This window comes from Ambystoma mexicanum, chromosome 7q (assembly GCF_040938575.1).
Source record: "Ambystoma mexicanum isolate Mex_15411 chromosome 7q, UKY_AmexF1_1, whole genome shotgun sequence".
Lineage (NCBI taxonomy): Eukaryota > Metazoa > Chordata > Amphibia > Caudata > Ambystomatidae > Ambystoma > Ambystoma mexicanum.
The window spans coordinates 1,030,267,414-1,030,292,879 of record NC_090941.1 but is presented as its reverse complement, the minus strand read 5'-3'; the positions used below and the strand labels follow the sequence as shown (position 1 = coordinate 1,030,292,879).

General features: G+C 48.5%; 1 protein-coding gene across 2 annotated transcripts in view; it reads left to right on the top strand.

The window, feature by feature from the left end:
* Positions 1–25,466, top strand: part of LOC138528556 (ecto-ADP-ribosyltransferase 5-like) — a 92,204-nt gene that overhangs the window by 21,425 nt on the left and 45,313 nt on the right. For both annotated transcript variants that reach the window (XM_069640322.1, XM_069640321.1), the window contains exon 2: positions 8,230–8,319. In XM_069640322.1, the coding sequence (XP_069496423.1) occupies positions 8,260–8,319 (60 nt within the window). In that variant the 5' untranslated portion in view covers positions 8,230–8,259. The remainder of the gene's footprint in view (positions 1–8,229; positions 8,320–25,466) is intronic.

Below are 25,466 nucleotides of genomic sequence, written 5' to 3'. Positions count from 1 at the left end.
GTCACTGAGACATGGCTCCATGATGCCGCAGGTCCCGCACTCATGATTGCCATACCAGACAACTACAATATACTAAGAGTTGATCGGCCTAACTCCAGAGGAGGCGGCCTAGCCATCATTGCCAAAACAAAGCTAGCTGTAAGACTCACCCCACCGCCAGCAATTACATCGTGCGAACTTCTCTCTGCTAAAATACCCATCCCTAATAATAGCACACTAACCGTTCTTCTAGTGTACAGACCACCAGGCCCACTAGGTAAATTTGAGGAAGGCTTATCCAGCCTCCTCACTAATAGCATCAAAGATTCCACCCAGCTCCTATTACTAGGTGACTTTAACTTGGGATTCAATGATGTTGAGGATAAACAGGCCCATTCCATCCAAGCAATCTTAGTCGATCATGGTCTTACCCAAAAAGTCTTAGCCCCCACACATATAAAAGGACATACTTTAGACTGGATAGCCAACCTTAACTGCGACACTACCATTTCTAATATTTTACCACAAACCTGGACTGACCACCACCTCATATGCTTCTCAGCCACCATAGAGCCTCCTAAACTAAATACCACTCAAATAGTACCTCCTATGCCTACGAGATGTAAAAAAGATATCACTGCTGAAAGACTACTACCACTACTCCTTCCAGCCCTCACCGCCAGCACTACTAACTCTGACCCAAACATGCTAGTTGAGACATTCAACAATTCTATGACCAAAGCTTTGGACATGATAGCCCCTATCAATCTTCGTAAAAGTAAACGAGAGTCTCATCTCAACTCATCGTTCACCCCTCACATCAAAGAACTACGTATCCAAAAACGCAAACTCCAAGCTATCTGGAGGCACACACCTTCAGCTGAGAATAAAACCTTACTTGCCAACTTTTCCAAAAAATACAAGAAGGAAATCATCCAAACTAAAAAAGACACTTTTAATGAGAGAATCAGTAAAGCTAACTCCAATTCCAAAGAACTCTTCCCCATTCTCCGAGAAATGGAAAACCCAATTGCTCCCATAGACAATGTCCCTAAGGACAAACTATGGTGCACTAGCATCCAAAATGCCTTAGCAAATAAAATCACAACCCTACCATCCAAAATTGCAAAGAAAAAAGCCTCCTTGAGCTCTACTGTAACACAGACCACCCTCCTGACAGATACACAAAGTACAACTACACAAAGTAATTGCAAACCATTCAGGTTTACCAACATATCCATTCGAGAAACTGAAAAGGTTATATTATCCCTGAAACCATCGAACTGCCAAGGCAACAGCTGCCCTGCACAAGTTATTAAGGTCGCAGCTAGAGATTTAGCACCCTTCATCTCTAAATTAATCAACGCTTCCTTTAATTCTAGTACTGTACCCACAAACCTTAAGGAATCTTGAGTATTGCCTCTCCTCAAAAAACAGACCCTTGACCCAGCCATCCCCACTAATTATAGGCCTATACCACGGTCCCATTTATCCTTAAAATTATCGACTGAGTAGCCTACCTCCAGATTCCAAACTATCTGGAGTTAAACCAACTACTAGGATCGCGACAATCTGGATTCAGACCACTACATGGTACTGAAACAGCCTTCATTGACCTCAAGACACAAATCGACGAGTTGAAGGATAAAGGTAAAACAGCTATGCTCCTCCTCCTTGACCTATCGGCGGCTTTTGACCTGGTGGATGACGCAGTGTTATGCAACCATCTAGCGTCTGCCGCCCATTTCTCAAGTGAAGCTATAGCCTGGGTACAATCCTTCCTAGCCAACCGTACGATGAGAGTGTTCTCCCCCTTAGCTTCAGCGGACCCAATACATATCACCTGTGGTGTCCCACAAGGTTCATGTGTCTCCCCCACAATGTACAATATCTTCACTAAGCCACTCTTCGACAAACTTGACAGACTGGGGGTAACTTATACTAATTACGCGGATGATACGCAGATCCTCATACCACTATCTGGCAACTTTGTCAAAGACACAGCTACAGTAAACAAGATTTACCTCCTCATTCAGGCATGGATGGCCTCCCACGGCCTGTGGCTAAATGACAACAAAACAGAGATACTGATCCTGGGTTCCAACTCTAACCTTAAAAAACTCAGTCCCAACTATCTCGCCTTCAACATAGATGGCAATATAATTAAGGTGGCAACTGAGGTAAAAACACTAGGTTTCTGCCTCGCCTCCACCTTATCTCTCAAAAAACAAGTTAACACCTTGGCTTCCACTACAGCGTACACCTGTAAATTAATCAGGACCTGCAGACCCTACCTCTCCAAAACCAATTGCATCACATTAGCTAACGCATTAGTAATGTCTAAGTTGGACTACTGTAACGCCCTCTACGCGGTCGCCGATAAAACTGTCATAAACAAAATGCAAATATTGCAAAATAATGCTCTTAGAGCAGCCTTGGACATACCCCACAGAGCGCACATCTCTAAGATCAGGAAAGACCATCATTGGTTAAAAATCAGTGACAGAGTTCTTCTCAAGACGCTATCTCTCACCCATAAAGGACTGAACAATACTCCACCTCCTTATATCTCGGCCAGACTGACCAGAAAATCCTCCAGTCACCACACCAGAGCCTCTAACCATTTCCTACTAGAAACTCCTAGATTTAGGCAAACAAAAGCGGGTGGAGCTAGCTTCCCTGTCAGAGCTGCCCAAGCTTGGAATGCACTTCCTATTGCATTGAGAGCTAATCTATCCTACTCCAGATTTCGATGTAAGGTGAAAAGTTGGATCTGGACCAGCGACAACTAACAAACTGAACCCTTGCACTAGGCCCTGGATCACTGCATACAACTGCCTTGATACTTCTGAAATCTGGACTGCAGACCATCTCACTGCCCTCTGTGGGTTGTGAGGTACCACTATCTTGTGCTTTTGTATATATGTACTGTAAATATGGTAACATGACTTGTATTGCATCAGCTATTTGTATCCTCTGTATGCAACCTTAAGTAATCTTGTACCTGCTGCACCCGGCTAGCCCTGGGTTTGGAGCGCATTATCAAATAATAAACATAAACATAAGTTCCCTGAGGTTTTGATGAGGTAAAAGAGATTGTCAAAACATGGATCTAGAGGAAAAAACTGAAGGGAAAACATGTTGGTATGGGTACCCCAAAGAGGGTAAAAAAGTGAGCATCTTTTATGTCCCTGCTTGGCGGTCCATTGCTTTGGTGTCAAGGATCAAGTCTGGAGTTGGCTCAGATCTTTTCTGGAGGATCGTACAGGGTTTGGCTTTGACAGGTTTCGAGTCACCTGTTAAATTGACCTGCTGGGTACCTCAGACTTCTTCCCTGGAGCCTCTGCTTTTCAATTTACATATGAAGCCTCTTGATGACCTTGTTCATTCATATGGCCTTTCGTTTTACATGTATAAGGATGACACGCAGGTCTTTCCCAGATTGGAACGTGACATAGGTGATGTGACTGGCATATATAGAATTTGAGATTGCCTGGATGACGTGGACCAATGGATGGTTCAAAAATCATTAAACATTCCAAGTAGTGATGGTGGAAGTGGTACTTGTGTACGGGTTTTGCAGCTGCAAACCATGAAGGAAGCTGGTCTCCCTACTTTTGGCTGGTAGCGTTAAGCTTCTGCCCTACTCTAGTTGCCCAGGCCATGATCTCACGTATCCTGGTGGATGCGTCCTCATCACATAAGTCAGAAGTGTGGTGACTAGATCCTGTTATTTTCACCTTCATGTCTGTCAGAAAATTCTGGATTGCTTTTGTTACATGTTCCATTTCTGATTCTGCACTTTATTTTTTTTTCTTTGAAATTCATCCGATACAAACAGACTGGCCTAAAGACTTGCCTAAGAGACTGGCCTACTGATTGGCATACAGACTGGCCTCCAGATGAACACCCAAGCCAAGCGATCGCGGGGCTGTGGAATGCTATGATGCCTCAGAAATGGGCATAAACAGCCCCCCCCCCCCCGAGAAGTACACAGTGATGATGCTGATGGCTCAAGTCCCAAGGCTGCTAGAGGCTGCCTTGCAGAAACAACCTGCCTGACGGTTACAAAATGTACTTTCTTTCCTCCTCTTTGGCGAAATAACCTTTTTATTATAATACGTGCTGTTAATGGGTGGAGAATATGATCTAGCTGCTCCATTGTACATCGGCCCCTGCTGCTGCTGGGTCTAATCTCCAGCTGAAAAACCTCTCTTTCTGTGCGTTCAGTCTGGACGCAAACAGATCTGTGTGAATCGGTCCCCACAGTACTTCCAGCTGTCGAAATATGCTCCGCTCCAGCATCCAATCGCTGGAGTCCGAGAGGTATCTGCAGTTCCAGTCCGCTATCACATTCAACGATGCTGGAAGGTACTCGGCTATTACTGAAATCCCTGATTCCAGACAGGTGTGCCAAAAGTCTTTGGCTATCTCTGCCAGTAATTTGGATCTCGTCCCGCCTAAATGATTTATGTACTTGACTGCTGAAATGTTGTCCATTTTCAGCAGAATACAGCAATTCACTTTCCCTTTGGTAAAAGCCTTGATCGCAAAAGATCCGGCTAAAAGTTCCAGACAGTTGATGTGTAGCCAGAGTTCTTCCGCGCTCCACCTCCCTCCTGTCTGCAGATCTCCGCATTGGGCTCCCCAGCCTGCTCGGCTGGCATCGGACTCTATTACCAAGTCTGGACGGTCGCCGAAAATGGCTCTTCCGTTCCAAGCTTCCATGTTCGCCAACCACCACTGTAGTTGCGCCCTGGACTCCTGATCGATGTGAACTAAGTGGTGGTAATGCAAGCCCTGTTGTAAGTGTCGTATTTTTAGTCTCTGCAGAGCTCGATAATGCAGCGGACCTGGAAAGATCGCTTGTATCGAGGCTGCTAATAAGCCTACCACTCTTGCTATGGTGTGGAGGGATATGACTGTCTTGCTGAGGCAAGTTCTCAGTTCTCTTTTTATGTCTCTGATCTTCCTGCTTGGAAGCTCTAGAGTTGCTGTCCTGGTATCTAAGATGAACCCTAGGAATTCTAATCTCCTGGCTGGTTTCATCTCCGATTTCTCGTGGTTCACTAGGAATCCCAGAGACATCAGGAGCTTCACCACCCAGTCGGCTTGATAACGGAGCGTTTCCTTGCAGCTGGCCATCAGTAGGATATCGTCCAGATATATAATCATACGAATCCCCTTCTCCCTGATCGCCGCTGTTACTGGCTTCATGATCTTCGTGAAAGCCCACGGCGCTGACGCTAACCCAAAAGGCATTGTGGCAAATTGCCATAATTGCCCGTCGCAGTCGAATGCCAGGAAGGGGCGAAACTCTTTGTGGACTGGTATCGTCAGGTATGCATCTTTCAAATCTATCCTCACTAGCCAGTCGTCTTGCCTGAGTGTATCCCTGAGCTGATGGGTCCCTTCCATCTTGAAATGATTGTAGACTACCCATCTGTTCATGTCCTTTAGATTTATTACAGGTCTTACTTTGTCCTTCCGATGGACCAAAAACATGTTGCTCACAAATTTTGGGAATGACTCGCATTGCTCCATCGCTCGCTTCTCTGCCAGTTTTTGCAGTTCTGCGTATAATAGCTCCTTCTCTGTCTGTGACGCGGCTAAAGGACGGGGTGTTTTGCTTTGAGTAGGGGTCCCTGTGAACTCTATGTGCATGTCTTTCACTGTCTGAAGGATCCAGGCGTCGTTGGAAAGCGATCGCCAGTTTTCCTAAAACCTCTCTGTTCTCCCCCCAACCAGTGGGTATACGCAAACTTACCTGTGGGGAAATTGTGTCCTCTTCCCTGTCCTCTGCCTCTCCTCCCTCTCGGGAATCGACCTCTCGGTGGGAAGAATGAGTCAGGTTGTCTGTTCTCCCAGTAGTTTTTCGGTTTCCCTGAGGCCTTCTGAATGCTTGAGAGCGACCGGTCGCTCGGCCTCTGAACCGACCGGTCCCACCAAAAACTCTCTCGGGAAAGATCTTCTTCATAGACGCTTGCGCCTTTTCTAGGGAGGCATATGTTCCCACGAACCTCCCCATTTCCTTGCCAAATGTGTCACCTAGCAAGAGTCCTTGCGCTGCCTCGCATGCTTCATAGGAAGAGAGATCTCCTAGTTTCTTGTCGATTTTAAGCAGAAGGCCTCTTCTGCGCTCGGATGAAACCGCGCAATTCGCGTTGCCTAAAAGGCATACGGCCCTCTGCGCCCAGTTTGCTAGGACTCCTGGGTCCACCTCCTCACCCGTGTCCTTAGCCCGTTCCGCCAGGTCCATAATTTTCGCTAGCGGACCGGCTATGTCCAGGATCTTTTCCTGGCAGCTTTTCCAGGAACGGTCTATTCCTTTCCTGGGATCTCTGTTCGATTTAGCGACGAAGGAGAGCATTTTCGGGTCGCATTCCGGGGCTTCCGCCACCTTGCCCGTCAAGTCCGGTCTCAGACACTCTGCTCTCATCCTCTGTCTTACTTCCTTCTCTAATGCTTTACGCAGTCTTTGCGTCATGTATTTCGTAACCCTCGGTGAGGGTACCCATTCTGATGATCTGGGATTTCTTATCTCCTCAGGCTGGAACATATCAGAGGTCTCATCCTCTTCTAGGTTGTTCAGCTTTCTGAGCCTCTTCTTAGGAGGAGGTTGGCATTCCTCGTCTTCTTCATTATCTGCTTCCTCTTGAGAGGAGTTTGGGGATTCTTGTATTTCCTCTTCGGGGAAACCTTCCTCTATATTGCCCATATTGTCGTCCCCTGGGTAGGGGGTCTCGAGGCTCGGCACCTGTGATTTCTTCATGAACGCTTCCCTTAGTTTGCTGAAAGCGCCATGAGCCTCTGGGGCCTTTGATCCTGCCCCTTCAGTTTGGCCCGGGGGGTCAGAAGAGTCTTCGCTCTTCCGGGCCTTGTTACACCCCTTGGGCCCTTTGCTGAGACCCTAGTGGACATGCTTTCTTCGGTGCTTAAGTGTTTCTGGCTTAGGAATTGCTCGATGGTTTGGAGTCTTTCCTGAGGGGCCTAATTCCCTGAGCCACTGCCTCTGTCAGTGAATCCCCCAGCACTTCCTTAAAGCTGTAGGCCAGGTCCTCATGGGATACTGCCTCCTGTTCCTCCTCACTCCATTCGAAATGAGACATTATAGTGCTGTCAGGTGCCTTAGATACCTTAAAAAGGTGTAGTGGCACGTCCACTGATCCCCTCTGTGAGGCTGCACCTTATCTGTACAAAGTGTGGGTTGTGCAGTACTTTCTTGGGACTCTTGCACTGTCCCTCGTGTTGATTTTACACTCAGAAGTGTCTTTAAAGCTGAAATCAGCTAAATATGATGAATTTGGAGCTTATTACTGCTAAGTCACGAAGCGATCGGTACAACTGCTCCAAAATCTGTCTCCACAGAATTTCCCGTGATAGGCCCCGCTTACCCGAGGGTGGGGGCTCCTTTTCCTTGAGCGTTTCGCTTTGATTCAATTGAGGGAATTCCCTCTACTTGCGCGCTGCGCTGATGATTGACTCCGCCCCCCCAAGGGTGGGGGCTGGAGCTCATAGGCTCTGCCGCGAGTGGAGGTTCCCGCTCGCGATGCGGATGACGCACGAGCGATAAGGAAACTCAGGGTTTCCCCGCTCTCGTCTGGCCCCACCTCCCCAAGGGTGGGTGCCTGCCCGCTCCCAGCACAAAGACGCGCTGCAGGCTGAATGGATCTTTCCGAGGGGAAATCTGCTGTCCCCTGCGGTGCCGATAGTGCGGCATGAGGCTGCAGAGTACCTCGCAACGAAATCCTGAATCTAAACATAGAAATGTCATGCTGCACTGCACGTGCGCTCTAGATATGAAAGAATTGACTAGAAGTATAAATAACCACGCTAAAACATTAAAGCTAGTACCCCAAGACTGGAGCATATGAAAAAGGTTACTTATCTCATGGAGAGCAGGAAAAGAAGAGGAAGGACAGGAGAACAGGAAGGACTAGGTCACATGGCCAGAGACTATGGGACTACAGGAATGATGGGACTTGAAGTTTTTCTTGGAAAAAAAAAACAAAAAAAAAAGTTACATTTTAAATGAAAGTTTTACAAAGGTTTATATTTGTTGAAACTGCTGGAGAGTAGAGAATAAAGAAGATGAAAGCTTAATGCTCGCCTCCGTCTTGACATAGAATCTAGGCGGCGCTCCTGAAGAAAAAGAACTTTGCAGAGTACAAATCTGTTGTTTTCATGAATACAGATAACAGTGAGTAAACGATGAATGAATAACCATGTTGCTCTCCCGCTCTCCCGCAGCCCGGCACATGTCTGTGGAGCCGCTTGGAGATGAAAGGTCCCCTGTTATGCGTCCTCTGCCTCTGCCTCTGCCAGGTGACGGACGGGAAGGTAAGTTATGCCGGCTGAGGCCCCCTGCCAGATTCTGGGGTTCTGCACCTCCAGCTATTTTCCGGGTATCTCCTTAACTTTCTTTCCCTCTCTTTCTGTTGCTCTGTACTGCTTTCTCTCATGCATTCACTGCTTTCTCAATTTCTCTCCTTCACCCACATATCCTTCTGTTTCTTTCCCTCCTTTTCTCACCATCTTCTTTCTCGTATTCCCTCTTGCTCGCATGCTCTTCTCACTCTAGTGCTCTCTCTCTTGAGCTGCCTCTTGTGCCCTCCCCCTGATTACTTTCTCTCGCGTGATAATACATATGAAAGTAATACAAATTTAAATAAAACATTTAGCAAAATTGATACTCAATTTCTCTTTACCTGTCTCCTTTTATTTCACGTCTCCTCATTTTCGTGCTCTGTCTTCATATCTTACTCTCTCCCGCTATCTCTCTGGGCCTACCTCTGTCTTGCGTCTCTTTGCCTGTGGTTTTTTTTCAGATCTGTAGCACTTTGAGGTTGAGCTTTACAAATGAACAGGCCCCAATCTGTGCAAGAGTTTCTCATACAGAGGGCAGGCCACTTCCGGTATTGAAATGAATGTTTTCCTTACAGGAGGCAAACTGTCATGGCAACCACCACAATTCTAAACGTGTTGCAACCTTGTGAATTCTTAGACTCTTCCGCCACAAATGGAAATGTCCCAATTTGGGCGGAAATGTCGGACATTTAGGAAAGGGATTTGCAAAGATCATAGATCAAAAAGTTAAATAAGGCCGGGACCAACATACAGCCCTGACGTAGGCTTGAAAAAGTGGACACCAGACTAGACATGGTACGTTTTAGCATACAGATGGATTCTAGCAAGTGTCTGTGTGGATGTGTCTGATAATGTTAATGAATGCGTGAGGGCAAGCAGCCATACTCCATTCATCCCACAATTTAAATCTGTTCACTTTATCGAACGCGTCACGTCGAAAAGGGCTAAATATAAGGGTGAATGCCGCAAGGAAGCTTTTTGGTGTAATGTGGTTAAAATGAAATCGTTTAAAGAAGGACCCATGCTCTTTTGAAAACATGCTTGGTTCAGATCTCCGGAGTTTGATGAGACCAACCAATCTACAAAGTGTCTCATTATTAATGCTGAAAAGATTTTGCTTGATGCGTCGTTATCGCCTCTAATTTTGTATATCCTCCCGGTTTCCTTTTTTTAAAATAGGGACCGGGTGGCAATGCTTCCAAGATTTAGGGGTTGCTTGAGTTTGAATGATACATTTGAAGAGTTTACATGAAAGGGATGACCACAACTTTGAATTTCCCTGGACAGTGGCCATAGCTAATCTGTAAGGGCTGCGGGCTCGCAAAGGATTGGCCTTCGTTACTATGTCGTGGATGTCTTCATACTGGAAACGAAGTTCCCAAGAAAGAGCAAAAGATGGGGCTGGCTAGAAGTTGCAGGGATAGCATACAGTTTTGCAAAAAGTGAGGTCCAGGTTGATTCGGCTTTGGGATTTATTGGAAGGTGTACCTGGGATGACTCAACGGTATTAATTAGGAGCCAAAAACTCCTCATCGCTTGCTTTCAGAGCAGTTAACCACTTCAGCATCCATCTGGAGCATCAGGCGCTTGTGCAACTTTAGCCTATTTTTGTTTGAGTAGTTTATGACTAACTATCGAGTAGAAGTCGTCCAATTTGCGCAGAGTGTAGATTGTGTTTTTGCTCTCTGTTCTTTGGCATCATTTCTTCGAAGCAGTGGGTGCGAGGTGGTCGAGAAAAGGATTTCGCTTGTGAGTTGGACTTCGTAAGCTGCCTTTGGAGGGTATTGGGTATCAGGTAAAGGGGCAGAGGTGGAGAAAGTCAGTTTTGGGAGATGAGTGGTCCAGCAATATGCAATTGCTCAGAGTGAATAATAGGGGGCGAGCAGTTGGGGTTGACAAAGATACCCATCAAGCAGGTTCTAGTCTATAAAAAGACACACAACCGAGTAGACTGGTTGCGCATTTGGTGCTCGCCTCACATGGTGTAAGCAATTCCTTATCCCATGTCCGGGCCGACTTGGCCCTTCATTGTTCTGTGGTCGATAAATTGAGTACCATTAATTAGGGTCATAGGAAATGCCTGTTATAACCGCGCTTAGAATTGCGGGGGGTCTGTCATTAAGCACTAAATAAGAAGACAAATTGATATTGTTCTTGTTGGGGGGTAGGACAAGTGTCTAGTTTTTTCAAATTCCTGACTGTTTCGACCGGTCAAATAAATGCTCTAGTCTCCTCTGTCCTATCAGTGCAAAATAGCCCAATGGTCTGAAGGAAAAGAAACTAAGGATGAACCCACTGAAAGTGCTGCATAGTTACACTAATTGTATTACAAAAATGCAGAAACAAAGCTTTCAACTTGGCGAGGGTGAGGGATGGGAACTTTTACAAGTACTGGCTCTTAGCTTGCATCATTCTGTAATTCTGTACAATGCGTGTACCTTTTATTTTCCCACTATAAACGAATCCCTAAAAGTAGCACAATGTGCAGTAAAGGTAACCTCAATGCGAGGACTGGCAGAGTACTTCACACTGGACATGGTCCAACTCAAGATGTCTTTGTTTGATCTCTCTCTCTCTCTCTCTCTCTCTCTCTGGGTTTCATATGTGACACTTGGATGGGTATACAGTCTTTCTATTGAATCCGTTATAGTGAATGCTCATATCTCGAGTATTTTATAATGAAAACCACTTGGAGGCATTGCGAGGTGTAAGTGGTTGGGACCTCCCACTCCTAGCAACTGCATCATTCGCTGATTTGCCTCCCTACTGCTCAACACGCACTGCTGATCAATCCTTTACAGAAAACCTGTTACCATCCACTCGGAACACGAGTGCAGCAGTGTCCGGTTTTTTCATGCATGCTCGTGAGGTTGCCATTGCTGACTGGCTCGGCCCCGCTCACAAAGTTTTCAGGGATAGAGGGATGAAAGCCTGTAGCTCCCACATCGTGGGTGTCGCCAGTGCCCACGCCAGACGTTTTTCATAGAGGTGGCCTGATGAGATCACTGCGGTGGCACACTAAAACAAACACATAATTGGCAACTGGGCCGGAGGGGGGGCCAGCAGTTTTATCAGGGTGGCAGTGGCCCCCCTTGGCCACCTCTTGGTGGCACCTCTGGGTGTCGCTGATAACAGCTGTTGATCCTCATCCCTTGCAGCTGATTTCCGGCAACAGAGCCACACCCCATCAGTAGCTGTTAATCCAATGCAGTCTCTGGGATTGCTTACTGGTAATCTTAATTCTAGTCCTAATCTTCCTCCTCATGATACTCAACCCATGAAAACCGCCTGTCTACCCGTCTGCCGCTTTAGAATGTCCTTTTTGTGTTTCTTTGCTCCATCCCCTGTCTTCATCCTGGTGCAGGTGTCCGTACCTACCAGGAGTACCTACCAGGAGTCTTTCTCTGTTCATATCCAAGAAGATGGATCAATCCAGCCCAGTGTGTTTACTGTGACTAGCAAGAGAAGCACTAGGAGTACTGAAGATTACTAGTAAGTAATCCTTGCATCACCCCTCGAATACTTGTTCCTCATCCCTGTACTCCACTCATGAAGTGTGTGGAATTCTCTGATTGATCTGACTATGCTATAAAATCACAAACAAAAAATACCAGCTTGGGGTAGAGCTCGCTGATGGTGGCCACGTTACTTGGGACTTCCGAAGTTGGCTCCCTGTTCGGTTGTCCCGACGGTGAGTAGACGTTGATGCAGCTCCTCAGCGAGGTATCTGCATGTTGGAACTTTTAAGGCACCTGGAGGAGGAGAAAAGTAGAGCTGCAAGAGCTTCCCAAAGTGCTCTCTCTCTCTCTCCCCACAGCAGCTGGGCATTTCACCTGATGAGAGAGTGGCAACAGCATTTGCCTGTGACTAGCTGCACCTGGAGAAGACACCGCTGGACTTCGCTGAGGAGTCCCAGGAAATTGACCAGTCGGCAACTCTTCCGTCACTTGCAAGTTGCTGGCTGAGCAGCACTGACCAGTGAAGTTATATCACTCCCCTCAGCAGTGGCTCCCCACCACCCCTTGATATCTAGAAGTTGATGTTGATATTTATTTCAACAACCAATATCCTATGCTCTCCATGTCTGACCCCTTGATGGGCCAGTCATTATAATACGGCCACCCTGCTACCTCTTCCTCATACAGTCGGCCCACCAGGAAAGTCAGAACTTCAGTAAAGACTGTTGGAACTGAGTGCAGACTGAATGTGAGTGAGATAAACTGTACAGGACTATCCTGAATGGCAAAGCATTACAGACCGGTGATCCTCTAGGAGAATGAGAACATGGAGGTGGGCGTCCCTGAGGTCTAGAGACACCAGCCAGTACCCTGCTGAGATAAGGAATCTCTACACGGATTGCATCCCAGATCACAAGTGTGGTATAGAATGGTTAATGGACAAAAGGCCCCTGACGGTTTTGGAACACAATATGTTGCAGAAGCGTGTGTGTCTGCTTAAGTAGGCCAGATAAGGTGTGCATTAGGCAAGTCCATCACCTGGGAGGACCAGCACTACCTGCCCTCTACCAGGGGCTCTGGGAAACCCCTACACCGCAACTTGTGTTTCAAGGCTAAGGGCACACTGTGTAGTGCCACGGAATGAGGGGGCACCCGCATGGAACTCAATGGCACAGGCCTTTGCCCCAGGCCCCGGGCCGCATGAAATGCGGGACAATAGGGGGTCTGGGAGTTTAGGCGCGGGGTGGGGGAAAACGGCGCGAAAGCATAGGAAGGGGCGTCCGAACGGCGCCACAAGAAACAAAAGCCCAGGAAAGGGCAGGAAGCAGCACCTGGAAAGGTGTGAAATATAACAGCAAGGGTCAGGGGGGTAACCCGGCCGCCCCCAAGAAGGAACAAAAGGACGGGGGTGTATAAGTAAGCCAGGAAAAGGAGAGGCGGCACAAACCAGGTAAGAGCTCACCTCTCTCGGGTAGGCTCTTAGTGCCTGGATAAGGGGAAGGAAAAACGTTTGCCACCCAACCCACCCTACAAAAATAACGGAAGAAGAGGGGTGCAGGCAGGAGCCGGTACACTGAGTACTCTTTCGGTACACGGTCCAAAAAAGAAGGAGCAGGCAGAAGTGGGAACGCCGAGTACTCTTTCGGTACACGGTCCAAAAAAGAAGGAGCAGGCAGAAGTGGGAACCCTGAGTACTCTTTCGGTACACGGTCCAAAGCATGTCGTAGACGGCATGTGCCCAGGAACGAAAGCCCAGGGATAACAAGGACTCAGGAGGAGCCTTGGGCAACTTCGGGACTGGACACAAGGTGCCCAAAGCATATGGCAGAGTATTGATTTTTGTTGTGTTGTATTTTCTGTAAGAAAATAAAATGCCTACGGCCTACAACTTTTCCATAAACATAATTGGTCTGTGATTTATTATTTAGGTAGGGATCTGGTAAGAGGAGCAAAGCGAGCCCACACTACTCAGCCTAAAGCTTGGGGTGCTGCCCACTGGGTACAGAGGAGGGAAGGGGAAAGCAAGGCAACCATAAAACACGCCACCCACCTGCCCACCCTGTCCTCTCCTGCTGCAGGACTCACATGAAGAGCCAACAAAAGGGACTAATAGGCGGCGGGCGCCAGCACCGAAACCCCAAGTGTCTCTCCCTCTCTTCAAGGGGGGAGAGAACACTCTAACAATAGGAGAGGCAGGAAGCCACGCATATAGGTGCAAAGTGGCTGTCGGCACAAGCCGGCCATTTGGGTGGCCAGTAGCCATATTCTGGCATGGCCCATGGGCATATTTGCGGTATATAGAGCAGCCCTGCAGGAAGAACACTCTGCTCGGAGTGCATCTGGATTCTGCGCTCCCAGGTCATTTAATTTGCCGGTTTTAGGCTGCTTTGGAAAGTACTTTTCACCCCGCTCCGGGGCGATTGAAAAAGCAGTTTCGCCGCAGCAAGCCGTGGTTTTGCAGTGATTCGTTTCAGACGTGCTGTTCACCCCACCCCGTTCGGGGTCAGGAGAGCAGAAAGGAGTGGACCACCATATTATAAAACCATAGATTGCAAAGAATTTCACATTGCTCGGTCAGCCTAGATGTGATGCCTTTTACCCCATTTGGGGTAGAGGAGCAGAGTTAGTTTAGGTCTGTGGACTGCGATGAGTCTTGTTAACTCATACAGGGTCAGGAACACCGGCAAGAAAGTTAGAAAGTCCAGGCACCAGCTGACCGCAGCACTCAGCGAAAGGAGAAGCCGTAAGGGGAAGAACGGCAGAGTAGGCTTAGCGGTACGAAAAGCATGGCCTGCGCTGCAGGCTAACAGTGGCACAACCCACCTCTATCCACCTCACTCCCTATCCGCAGTACTTACGGCGTGGAACACGGTGGGCAAGGTGGCACGAGGACCGGAGAGGGCAGCTGATAACCCCGGTCGATCGAAGGACGTCGGCGCACTGCAGCTGGAAGTTAGAAGACGAAATGAAGTCCCGGGCAAAAGTAGGATTGTTGCAGGCAGGAGGAACGTTGCCGAAGCAACACAGCTCGCCAAAGGAAGGAGCGTGCACCTTCTCAGACGGCTGCTGCAACAAGCAAGCACTTCACGAGAGTGAGGCCAGCAGCTCATTTCGTTGTGAAAAAAAAAACTATAGGCAGACTTTGGTCACAAAACGTTCAAAGCGTAAAGAAAGCATCAGATACCCGAAAAGCAAGAAATAAATGCAGCAGAAACAGAAGGCCATTTAGCGAAGTCATGCGGATTGCTGGGCGAAATGTAGCAATGTTTTGTTTTATTTTCTTTTTTTTGTTTTAATTCAGTTTATTACAAACTTTTTAAAAAGGAAAAACAAAAAGAAGTTCCGAGCAGAGTTCCAGTCTGCCCCAGTCCGCCCCGGGAGCTGCGGGCTGGCAGCTGGCGGCTCTCCAAGGACTCACGATCTGAGGGACTGATGTGCTGAAGTGCTACAAGGATCAAGAGGTAGGATTCCTCCTGTTTTCTTGTGTCTGCTGGCGCTGGCTGCGACCCCACGAACCATAAGCGGCTTTACCTCAGCGCCCGGCAGCCTCCCAAGATTTACCGCTACCGCCGGCTCATAATTGGCGGCAAGCTACTGACTTGGTTCCTCTCTCCCCCCCACCCATCCACTTTCTCCCTTCCCCCTTCCCTTCCCCCTCTTTCCCTCTGTCCGTCTCTCGCTCTCTCTCGTTCTTTACCCCTCCCCTATCTCTGGCAAGCTTTCTTTTGTCCCCCCGCTTCCTCCTCCTCCCCCCTTCTCTTTTTCCCCCTTTTTCCCACTGCCGCTCCTCTTCCCCCTCTTCCCCTTCCCTTTTCCCCCTTTCCCCTTCCCCTCTCCTACCCGTGATGGAGGAAGACTTGGACCAGCGTCTCCTAAGGAGCCGCACAAAGAAAACCTTAACGTTAGCGCCCAGCAGCGCCGCAGGTTCTGTCCCGTCTCTGCATCCGTCAAGAGCGTTAGCGGCCCCCAACCCGCTTTCGCGAGAAAACCTGGGTCAACCTGACATATACTTGGATCACGCTCACCCTGGGTCCACCAAAGAACCCTCTCTCCCTGGTAGAGACCACGATCACGGACAGAACCCACCCTTCCATCTGGTGGGACCAAACAATGCATCTGTACTACCTACATTCTGCCCGCCCTTAGAGCCACGGCCCTCTCTGTCTCTACAGGCTCCTAAAGACAGAGCACTTGGAGGCCGCTTGGGCCAGCGGCAGTCTTGGGATATCGAACCCTTCACGGCCCACCCCCGCACCGCTTCGGCGAGTGACCACCCCTGTGCGGGGACCGGAGGGCCCCTGTCAGGGGGTCTGGGGGCGGGCCCAGTTCCAAGTGAAGCGACATGCGAAACACAACTTTCTCTAAACCCGCCTGCTCGGCCGGCCACCAACCTCCAAAAAAGTTCAAGTGTCTCCGACTTGTCTCAACAGCCACAAGACGCCCAGCGGTCACTCCACCTGACCACCAACCTTCCCGCTCAGGACCCGCTCTTCATCTCACATGTCACTCCGGCTGCTCAGACCACTACGGCCTTAATTCATCCTGCTACACCGGGCAGCCGGGCCCCTTCCTACTGCGGTGGTGAAGGACGTCTAGAGAACTCAATGGCCTCTCCCACCCCAGTCAAGACAGCCCAGCACCCCGCTCCGGATGCGTTTCTACCATCAGAGATGGGCAAAGCGACAGCCTCGCCCGGCAACATCCCCGACACCGGGGCATCAAGGATGTTCGACATCCTGCCCCCAGTTTTGCACAACCTCCCAACTTCCTCGAATCCCCTCCTGGAGGAGCCTAGTGAGGCAGACTCCGACCCCTGTTCTGAAACCTCAGACAAGGGCAGCCGTAAACTGACAACCCACCCAAAGAAAAAAAGATCTATCTCCAAAAAAAAAGGCAATACGGCTTTTAAGTCCACCGATCCACTGTTCACAGTCAAACCTACAGTCGCCTCCAGACAGCCTAAAAAGGCTGCTTTGCAACAAGGCCAGAAGAAGAAGCCCCACACAAAAACTACTCTACCTATTCCACTTCTGTCGAATGCTTTGCTGAATTTCTTCCAGACGCAAGGCAAACGGAAACTGTCCAATGACTCAGAACTCTCAGATGCGGAAATCCTTGAAGCCCTGGATGAGACGCCTCAGACGTCTAAGTCTAGGAAAATCTCCACTTTCGTCAATCCCCAGGGCACGTTTCCCGGGCAAGTCCCGGCTCCAACGACATCACCCTGCGGGCCACTAGAAAAGCCCTTCCCGCAGTCTGATTTAGGATCCGTCCATTTAGTCACCCTGACTCAAACTGCATCCGAAGCTGTTCAACCAATTGCACCAGCGCCAGCCACGCCAAGATGGCAGGTCTCAGCTTCAAATCCACCAGAGCTTGGTCAGGTGAAGGCTCCATCGCCACCGCTTCCAAGGCCGGCGGTCACTACAGCGATCGATCCACTAAGCAACAAAAGGACCTCCTATCAGCCCCTTTTAGAAATCTTTGACTTGCAGCACCCTAAAGGGGGGCCACAAAGAGAAACGTTGCCTCAACCCTGGACAACGAACCACCTGTTCACCACGTTGCCTGCTGCCAGTCACCAAGATGCCCTGACTCAGATTCCTCAAACAAGGGACCCAAATCTGAGATCTCTTAGCACGTCTGACCCTGGAGAGTACAATACCAGGCGCAGGCACTCACTGGCAAACCCGGCGGCTCCAGGACCAAAGGTCTCGTCAGCAAACGGCAGATCTGATCTGTCCTCATCATCTCAGAAAGACTCACCCAACACCAGAAAAGACCTGACAACAATAATGTCGGCAATTACCATCTCTATGGCCCCGTTCTGCAAATTGTACGAAACGCTAAGTGATGTTTCAAAAGACAACACGGCCATCTTAGCAAGTATACAGTCGAAACTAACCTTCTTAGAAGGCTACATAACAGCTATTGACTTAAAGTACGAATCCCCGCCCTTAACAAAAGAGGCGTTAGCCTCAGATCTGGAGCGGTCTGTGGCCTCGTCATCAACACAAGGCCCTTTACCACCAACGATAAAGCACAAATCCACACAGACGTCCCAGGCAAAATATTCAAACGAAATTGCTCCAGTGTTCCTACACAAAGCAAAAGTGTCACAAACACCCAACCTGCCTACACCGATCCCAAATCTGGCTTTGGGAACCTCCCTGGGTCCGATTCAACCCCTCCCTAAAGGAAAGAAAATCCTGAAATTAAGCGGGATTGATATACCAATCCCACTAGTCGACAAACTAAATGAACGTACCCCCCCACGGGAGGACCTGCCCTCCACCTCTAGAGATCCTGGAAGCACGGCTATAAATATCACACGCTCAGGCTCCGTGATGGATCTCACCCATTCCCCTAGACCGATAGCAGAATGTGTGACCTCAGACATACAACAATCATCGCCGCCTGGCAAGGGGCATTCCGCCCCTGCGAACGACTCTACTCCTTGTGAGACTAACCTGAATTCCAGAGCGCCTCATCACTCCAGCCGGAGGGAGGCCCCTGAGCTGAACAAAACGACGAAGACCCGACATACTGATGCTCCATCGAGATACTTGTCGGATGCCCAAAGCAGACCCAGGACGAGAACTCACTCAGCCAGGTCGTCCCCGCAGGAGCTGCGGACATCCAGAAGTGCAACAGACAACCACACTCTCCGCACAAGGGATAATTCTACTCGCGTCTTTAAAATAGAGCAACTTTCTAACAAAGATAAGTACATCATCCTGAATAGAAAAACTGTGTTAAAAATTACATCGACTACACCCTCGCTACGCAAACTAACCTCAGATGATTTCAAAAGGGTGGAGCCTTATCACAGAGACAATAAAGCGAAAGCCTACCTACACATCTACTCGTCTGCAACTCAAGATATAGGCCCCCTAGCTAGCGACGAACTTAAAGCACAAGGCCTTCTATTGTCAGAACTAAAGACTCCGGCCCTTAAGAACAACACACAGGACCGGCAATCCCCACACGGAAGACCTGGTGCCCATAGTCCATTCCAACGGCATTCCGATCGAAGAGAGACACTGAAGTCACACTTTTTTTATCCATCAAGAACCCGGAAGCCAAGGCAAGACTCACCTGCACGCCCCACAAGACCCGCCGGGGGATCTCCGGACCCACTTCTACGGCCATCACAACTTTCCAAGCGGTCTATCGACACTCAAGACCAAGCCAGACAACGTCTGCGGCACTCCCCTTATCAGCGACCTCGCAGGGCGCAAAGGAAACTAAGCTGGAGAGAGCAATCTCCACGAAGAGCTCTCGCACCTCATAGATCAGGTGGGCAACCTAAATCACCACCGTCGCCAGTTCCGAAAAAGTCTGTTGCTCAAACTGGCCCTTGGGACTGGATAAAAGGGGCTCTATCATCCCACCGCCTCAGATAGCAATTACCCAAGGAAGCCGACGACCATCTATGCGACAAACTCTTGTCACTGGCCTCCTGGAATACCAGAGGTCACGCCCATCTGACTGACCCTAATACCTCTGACCTGGGCCATTTTGACATCTTCTGTCTACAAAAAACTTGGCTCCAAGACACACCCTATATGGACGGGTATGACATTGTGATTTCGCCGGCGACAAAAGGGCTTCTAGGCCGTCCCTCAGCAGGTCTGCTCATCGGTGTACGGTCAGACCAAAATCTAAAAATGCTCAGGACCACAGCTAGATCATACGGGGTATTGGCAGTCCTAATTGATTGGAACCCTGCTTCGGGACCTCTAAATCGCCGGTCAAAGCAACCTTCATCCCCACCACTCGCTCTGATCACCACTTACTGGAACCCGCAAAGAACCACAACGCAACTTTTCTGCCAAACTATGGCAGAGGTCCTTGATGAGATCCTTATTGAATGGAACACTCCCTTCATACTGGTATGCGGTGATCTCAATGCGAAGTGCAGCCAGCAGAAGACAGACCGAAAAAAACCATCCGACGCAACTGAAGCAGAGCAAAGAGGACAAGCATGGATGACCCTCATGGCATCCCGGAACCTACACAACGTTGCCTGGATCCGCGAAGGGCAGACGCTTCTCCCGACCTGGGAGAGGGGCCGGCTGACAGCCACATTGGATTATATTTTTGCGTCTCAAGCTCTGTGTGCTGCAATTCAAGACTTCAAGGTGGTTAAAACGGCCGCCAGCGACCATAACATGCTCACCACTTCTTGGAGCTCCCTAGCGAGGAATTCAACTTCCTATTTACCATCAATTGAAACAAATCCCAAACAATCACGCCTGCGACTGACCCTGGCCAACATTAGAGCTATCACCGACCAGTACGTGGCTGAATTTGGGATCGACCAACCTTCCGTGCCATCGTCCAGGCCGGACTACTATCCCATGCTCCTAAAATATAGGTGTCACCCGGCAGTGGGCCTAGCTACCCCCAAATCTTGCACCCACCAGTATGACCTGGAAACCGCGGGGAAAAAAAACGGCCTGAGAAATCTCAGAAGGCGTGCAAAGGCCACCAATACCGAAGAGGCATGGGACCGCTGGAGAACTGAAAAAAAAGCCTACAAATCATGGATTAGGGCACGTCGTGCTGTTTTATACCAACAGGACGCAGAATCTATGATGAAAGTTCTACACGCAAAAAAAACGGCAGATTTCTGGGACTTGGTAAACGCCTCGCAAGGATCCACAACCTATAACATGAGTAATTCTGTTCCAGAACAAGTTTGGGTCACGTTCTACACTGATCTTTTCGCCAGCCTAGCGCTGGACACGAATTCGTCCTTTGTCACCACCGGAGCACCCTGGATCGATCTCTCTCTAACATCAACCATAAGTACTGCCATTCAAAAGTTAAAATCTTCCAGAGCCCCAGGCCCGGACGGCCTGTCGAACATAGATCTAAAAAAGCACCACGTGGAATGGGCTGCCTTTATGAGCATTCTGTTTGACCACTGTAGATCTACCAGACAGATCCCATCATCATGGTGCAAAGCAATCATCATACCTATCTTCAAACGTGGAACCAGAGAAGCACCGGAAAATTATCGTCCGATTGCCCTATTGGACATAATGGGGAAAAATATTTGCCTCCCTTCTTTTAGATCATTTCCACCGCTGGGAGAAAACAGCTCCCTGCAGCGATCCTTACCAACTAGGCTTCAAGAAAAACGGTAGCACCACAGTGAACATCTTCATACTTTCAATTCTAAAAGCCAAAATAAAACAGGGAGCTCCTGCGGTGTACGTGGCTTTTATCGACCTTTCTCAGGCGTTCGACAAAGTGGACCGATCTAGACTATGGAGAAAGCTGGCAAACTGGAACTGTCCACCGGCCATATTACACCCTATAATAGCCCTGCATACCAACACCTCTCTTAACGTCCGTCTAAACAAACAGGGGGCCCTGTCCAGAAATATTCAGACGTTCAGAGGTGTCAAACAAGGCTGTCCTCTAGCTCCGGCACTTTTCGTGGCTTTTTTGGGGGACTTCAAAGATTCGGAAGCGCTGGTGCGTTGCTTCCCCCCAAAGTTTGGCAATCTCCCCCTGTCCCGCCTCTTATATGCCGATGATATGATCCTGTTTGACCAAACTCCGATCGGCCTCCAAAGGCAGCTGGACAATTTGGCAACCTACATGACCACCAACAATCTCCAAATAAACCAGACCAAAACCAAAATCATGATCTTGTCCTCTCCACGCCACCCGCCGAAAACCACCGGGTCTTGGTCAGTTTGCGAAACCAGAATCGAAGTGGTTCAACAATTTAAATATCTAGGTGTGCTCTTAGACGGGTCGCCACATGAAATCAAAATGCAGCAGCACCTCTGGTCCAAAACAAGGCAACTGACTTCCCAACTACGAGCATTCGACAGGAAGTTTGGCAAATTTTCATTAATGCCGGCCATCAATTTCTACAAGGGTAAAATGGTACCCTCCCTGACCTACGGCATGGATGCCATGTTCACCATACCGCCCCAACTATGGGGAAAACTAGAGGCCTACATATGGAAGTCCCTTTTAGGTCTGCCGAACGCTATTCCCATAGAAGCAATCAGACGAGATCTGGGCCTTTTGTCTCTAGGCGCCACTGTCAGTGGGGCTGCTCTTGCCCTATTCAGGAAAACCCTAATCAAAGACAGTCTGCCAATCTTCAAAACAATTGGGCAGGAACTTGAATCAACCACTACCAAGTCAGTCCAAAAGTGGGTGGATCTTCAAAAAACCAAATTGGAAGGCCTGCAATGTTCACTCAATGACCTGATAACGAACCCACAAAGAGTAAGTGAAAAACTAAAACTGCAGGACTGGATCACCACCGTGGACAAAGCAGCTTCCATCAAGTGCTTAAACCATCTTCCTCCAACCTACAATAAACTGAAATCTCCCATGACGTACTGTCTGCGATTTCCAGATAAAAAACTGCGCTCAACTTTTCTAAGGGCTCGTTTAAATCTGCTCCATACCCGCGAAACCCTGGGAAGAAGACTGCAGACCAGTTCAACTACATGCAGATTGTGTGAAGACCCTGGCTCTGTGGAGAACATCCGCCATCTGCTCCTAATCTGCCCGGCTTTGAACGACATTCGCGCCCCATTTCTGTCTCCGCTTTGGTTAGACTCGGTCTTGATCGAGGAGCACACGTGGTGGTGCCGCTTAATATCTGGAGAGAAGTCTCGTTGGGCGGTCGTCACGGCCAAAATATTGGAAGCAGCCTTCACTAAAATTGGCGGCATAGCTAGTGGCCTGCCGACCATGGCTGTTTAACTGATGGTTTTTCTGCTACTTTTGAAAACTACTGTGCAGCTGAGTCGCTGGGTCTTAACTTGGCGAACCTTTCTTTTGATTTTCTTTTGATTTTCATCTACTGTAACCATCAACTTCTTGTAAAAATCATTTTCTTTTTCTTTGATTATACACAAGTAAATAAAAAAAAAAAAATAAAAAAAAAAGAAATTTTGCAAAAAAACAACAAACACGGCTAATTAAAAGCAAGGAATAGAGGAAACAATTATATTTCAGCAATGTGGAAATGTTGCAAGAGAGAGAGGGCAGCAGAAGATTGTATAAAACAAGCTCGAAGAACAGAAATTCATCGCAACGTTTGAACGAAGCAAGGAACACTCTACAGAAAATTTGGAAGAACACCGACAGAGGGCAGAAATGGATTTTATTTTCAAGATGAAATACAGAATGTCTTCGTAGCACGAGAACAAACACGAAAGGTACACTGCAGACAATTCTTGACCAAGCACAGAAACGAACAGGCTTTTAAAAGACAGCATGTTAAAAAATCGCTTGCACAGAAACGAGCAGGCCAGCGGTATAGTCGGACAGGAAAGCCTGCAGAGTTGTTGCTGCGGGTGGAGGGGGAGGCTAAAGGGGCTTATCTAGGGGTGACGTCATGGAGCTGCTGCTGCTGTTTACCTTTTGAAATTTTAAAACCTGCAATTACTGTGGCCTACAACACATCCTTCCCCTCTAACAAAAAAACGGTGGACTACTTACCAAATAAGCAAAGCAGAAATGTGATGGCTGGACATAGAGACAACGCTGGGGGGGGGGGGGGGGGGCTAAGGGTTGAAGCCGGAATAGAATCTCAGGAGCTACAGCCAAAAGGCTAGCTAGCCCGCATCCCAACAGGTTCGACATCAGCGTAGCCGTGGGTCTTTTCCAGAACTAGAAACACCCCTGCCTGGTTGGGTAAACTGATGCACGAGCATCACACGGTGCTTTCACAGACAACAAATGCGCATGGAAACACAGTTCCAGTGGTTGGAAGTTCAACGATGAAATTAGTAAAGCACGGGTTGTTGGAATGAATTGGTAAGTACGAAAGGGCTGACGGGTCCCGTTTGTTGTGCCTGGACCCCCATGGCACAGGGGTTCAGGCTCATGGTTGCTTGTGGCACTCAGTTGTCACGCAATGACAGGGAACACCATGTCAAGTCCATGGTCACACAGGCTCATCATGGCCTGGGGCACCCAGGCCGTCACAGCATATGCAGCCGGTGTTGCCCAGCAGGGGCCCTGGCACCTACATGCAGAATTGCCTGGAAGAGGCTGTGCTAGGACAGTGGGGGACAGCATTGCCGAGCAGGGGCACTGTCCTGCTAGGGGGCCATTCAGGGCGGGCCCTCAGCCTGCTATGCAGCACCAGCATCGCGCTGCATGGAAGAACGACGCAGCAGGAGTCCGTTGGCATCGACTGAAGAGCCGGAAACAGCTTGTGCCTTTTATTTATATGGTCACATGTGTCCTAGCACGTGACATCAGCACGAGCCCTGGGGGGAACCATAATCTCAACAAGGGTGGCACACCACACCATCATTATGAACAGACATGCCTTATACAAAGAAATAACACTAGTATAATTACCCTTCCCACAGGATGGTGTTGGAGCAGCAAAACGGATGATCAATTAGAAAGACATGAGGCGCAGGGCAAGTCAAGATAAGCCGACAGGAACACTGCTACAGAATAACTGCATCAGAAGAAGAGGGCAGACAAAGAAAGCAACAGAATGCTAAATTGGAAATTAGCCTATCAGACGAGTTTTATTTTAGGTAGGCCAGAAGAGCTGCTGGAGCAGTTGGATGGACGACTCACGGCAGGCGCCGCCATTTTCCCAGCAGCTAGGCAGACGCACTGTCCGTGGCTCTGCAGGACGTTAAGGTGCTCAGGGTGCAAACGCAGTTCTTTTATCAGTGGCGGAGCCTTTTGATATGCAGGATGGGACATTTCCAACCCAAAGGGCTCGGAAAGTGCCAGTTAACTGGCAATTCAGTGATAATTCAAGTGAGCAACGCAAAGCGCCCATTATAAAGATTGGGTTATATCCACAATGTCTGTTATCTTGTTCTTGACAGGCAAAATAAGTTGAGCTTGCCGCTGGTATCCATTTTTTTCTGGCACCCGCGAATGGACAATTACCGGGTCATGCCGAGTTGAGCTTGGTCATTAAGCAAAGGTTGTGCAACATCGGGATTAACAAGGAGCTGGAGGTTTGTGACCGGGAATCCACATATCTAGTTTATTACACAAATCCTTTTATTGCATGTATTAAATCACAAAGTACAGTGGGCTAACTAGCTCGGCTAGGATGGCACTATCGTGCATTCTGGGACTTATAGTTTACCATTTAGGATGTGAAAATTAAAATCACAATGATATTCTTTTAGCGTAACAGGTTATTAGGGGAGGTTACATGGGTTCCATGTGTTAAAATCGCATCAAAAATTGCTATGGTTACAAAATATCACGGCAAAAATGCTGTGGTTTTGCCGCTGCAATCCATGTAAAGGATGCGCGGGACACAACCGCAACCCCCGGACCCATTATACCATTTAAGGGGAGTGGAGGAAACCCCCGCAACCCTCGCTCCCGTTAAATGGTATAACAGAGTTCACCTTTACCGGGTCAAACCACAGCATTTTTACCACGATTTTTTATATAGGCAACATTTTTGTCGTGATTTTATCACTGCATACCGTTACATGTTGTCAGGTTAGCTTTATTATGCAATCGTTTTTTTTGTAAGTAAACGCCATACAACATTATTACTGGAAACCTTAAAATCCAACTATTTAAGTCAGTGACCAGACGGCGGAACAGATGAAGGGGTTAGTGCATCTGCAGCAGAGATCAAATGATTAGTCTGGGACGGGCAGTTTTAGCTTGGAA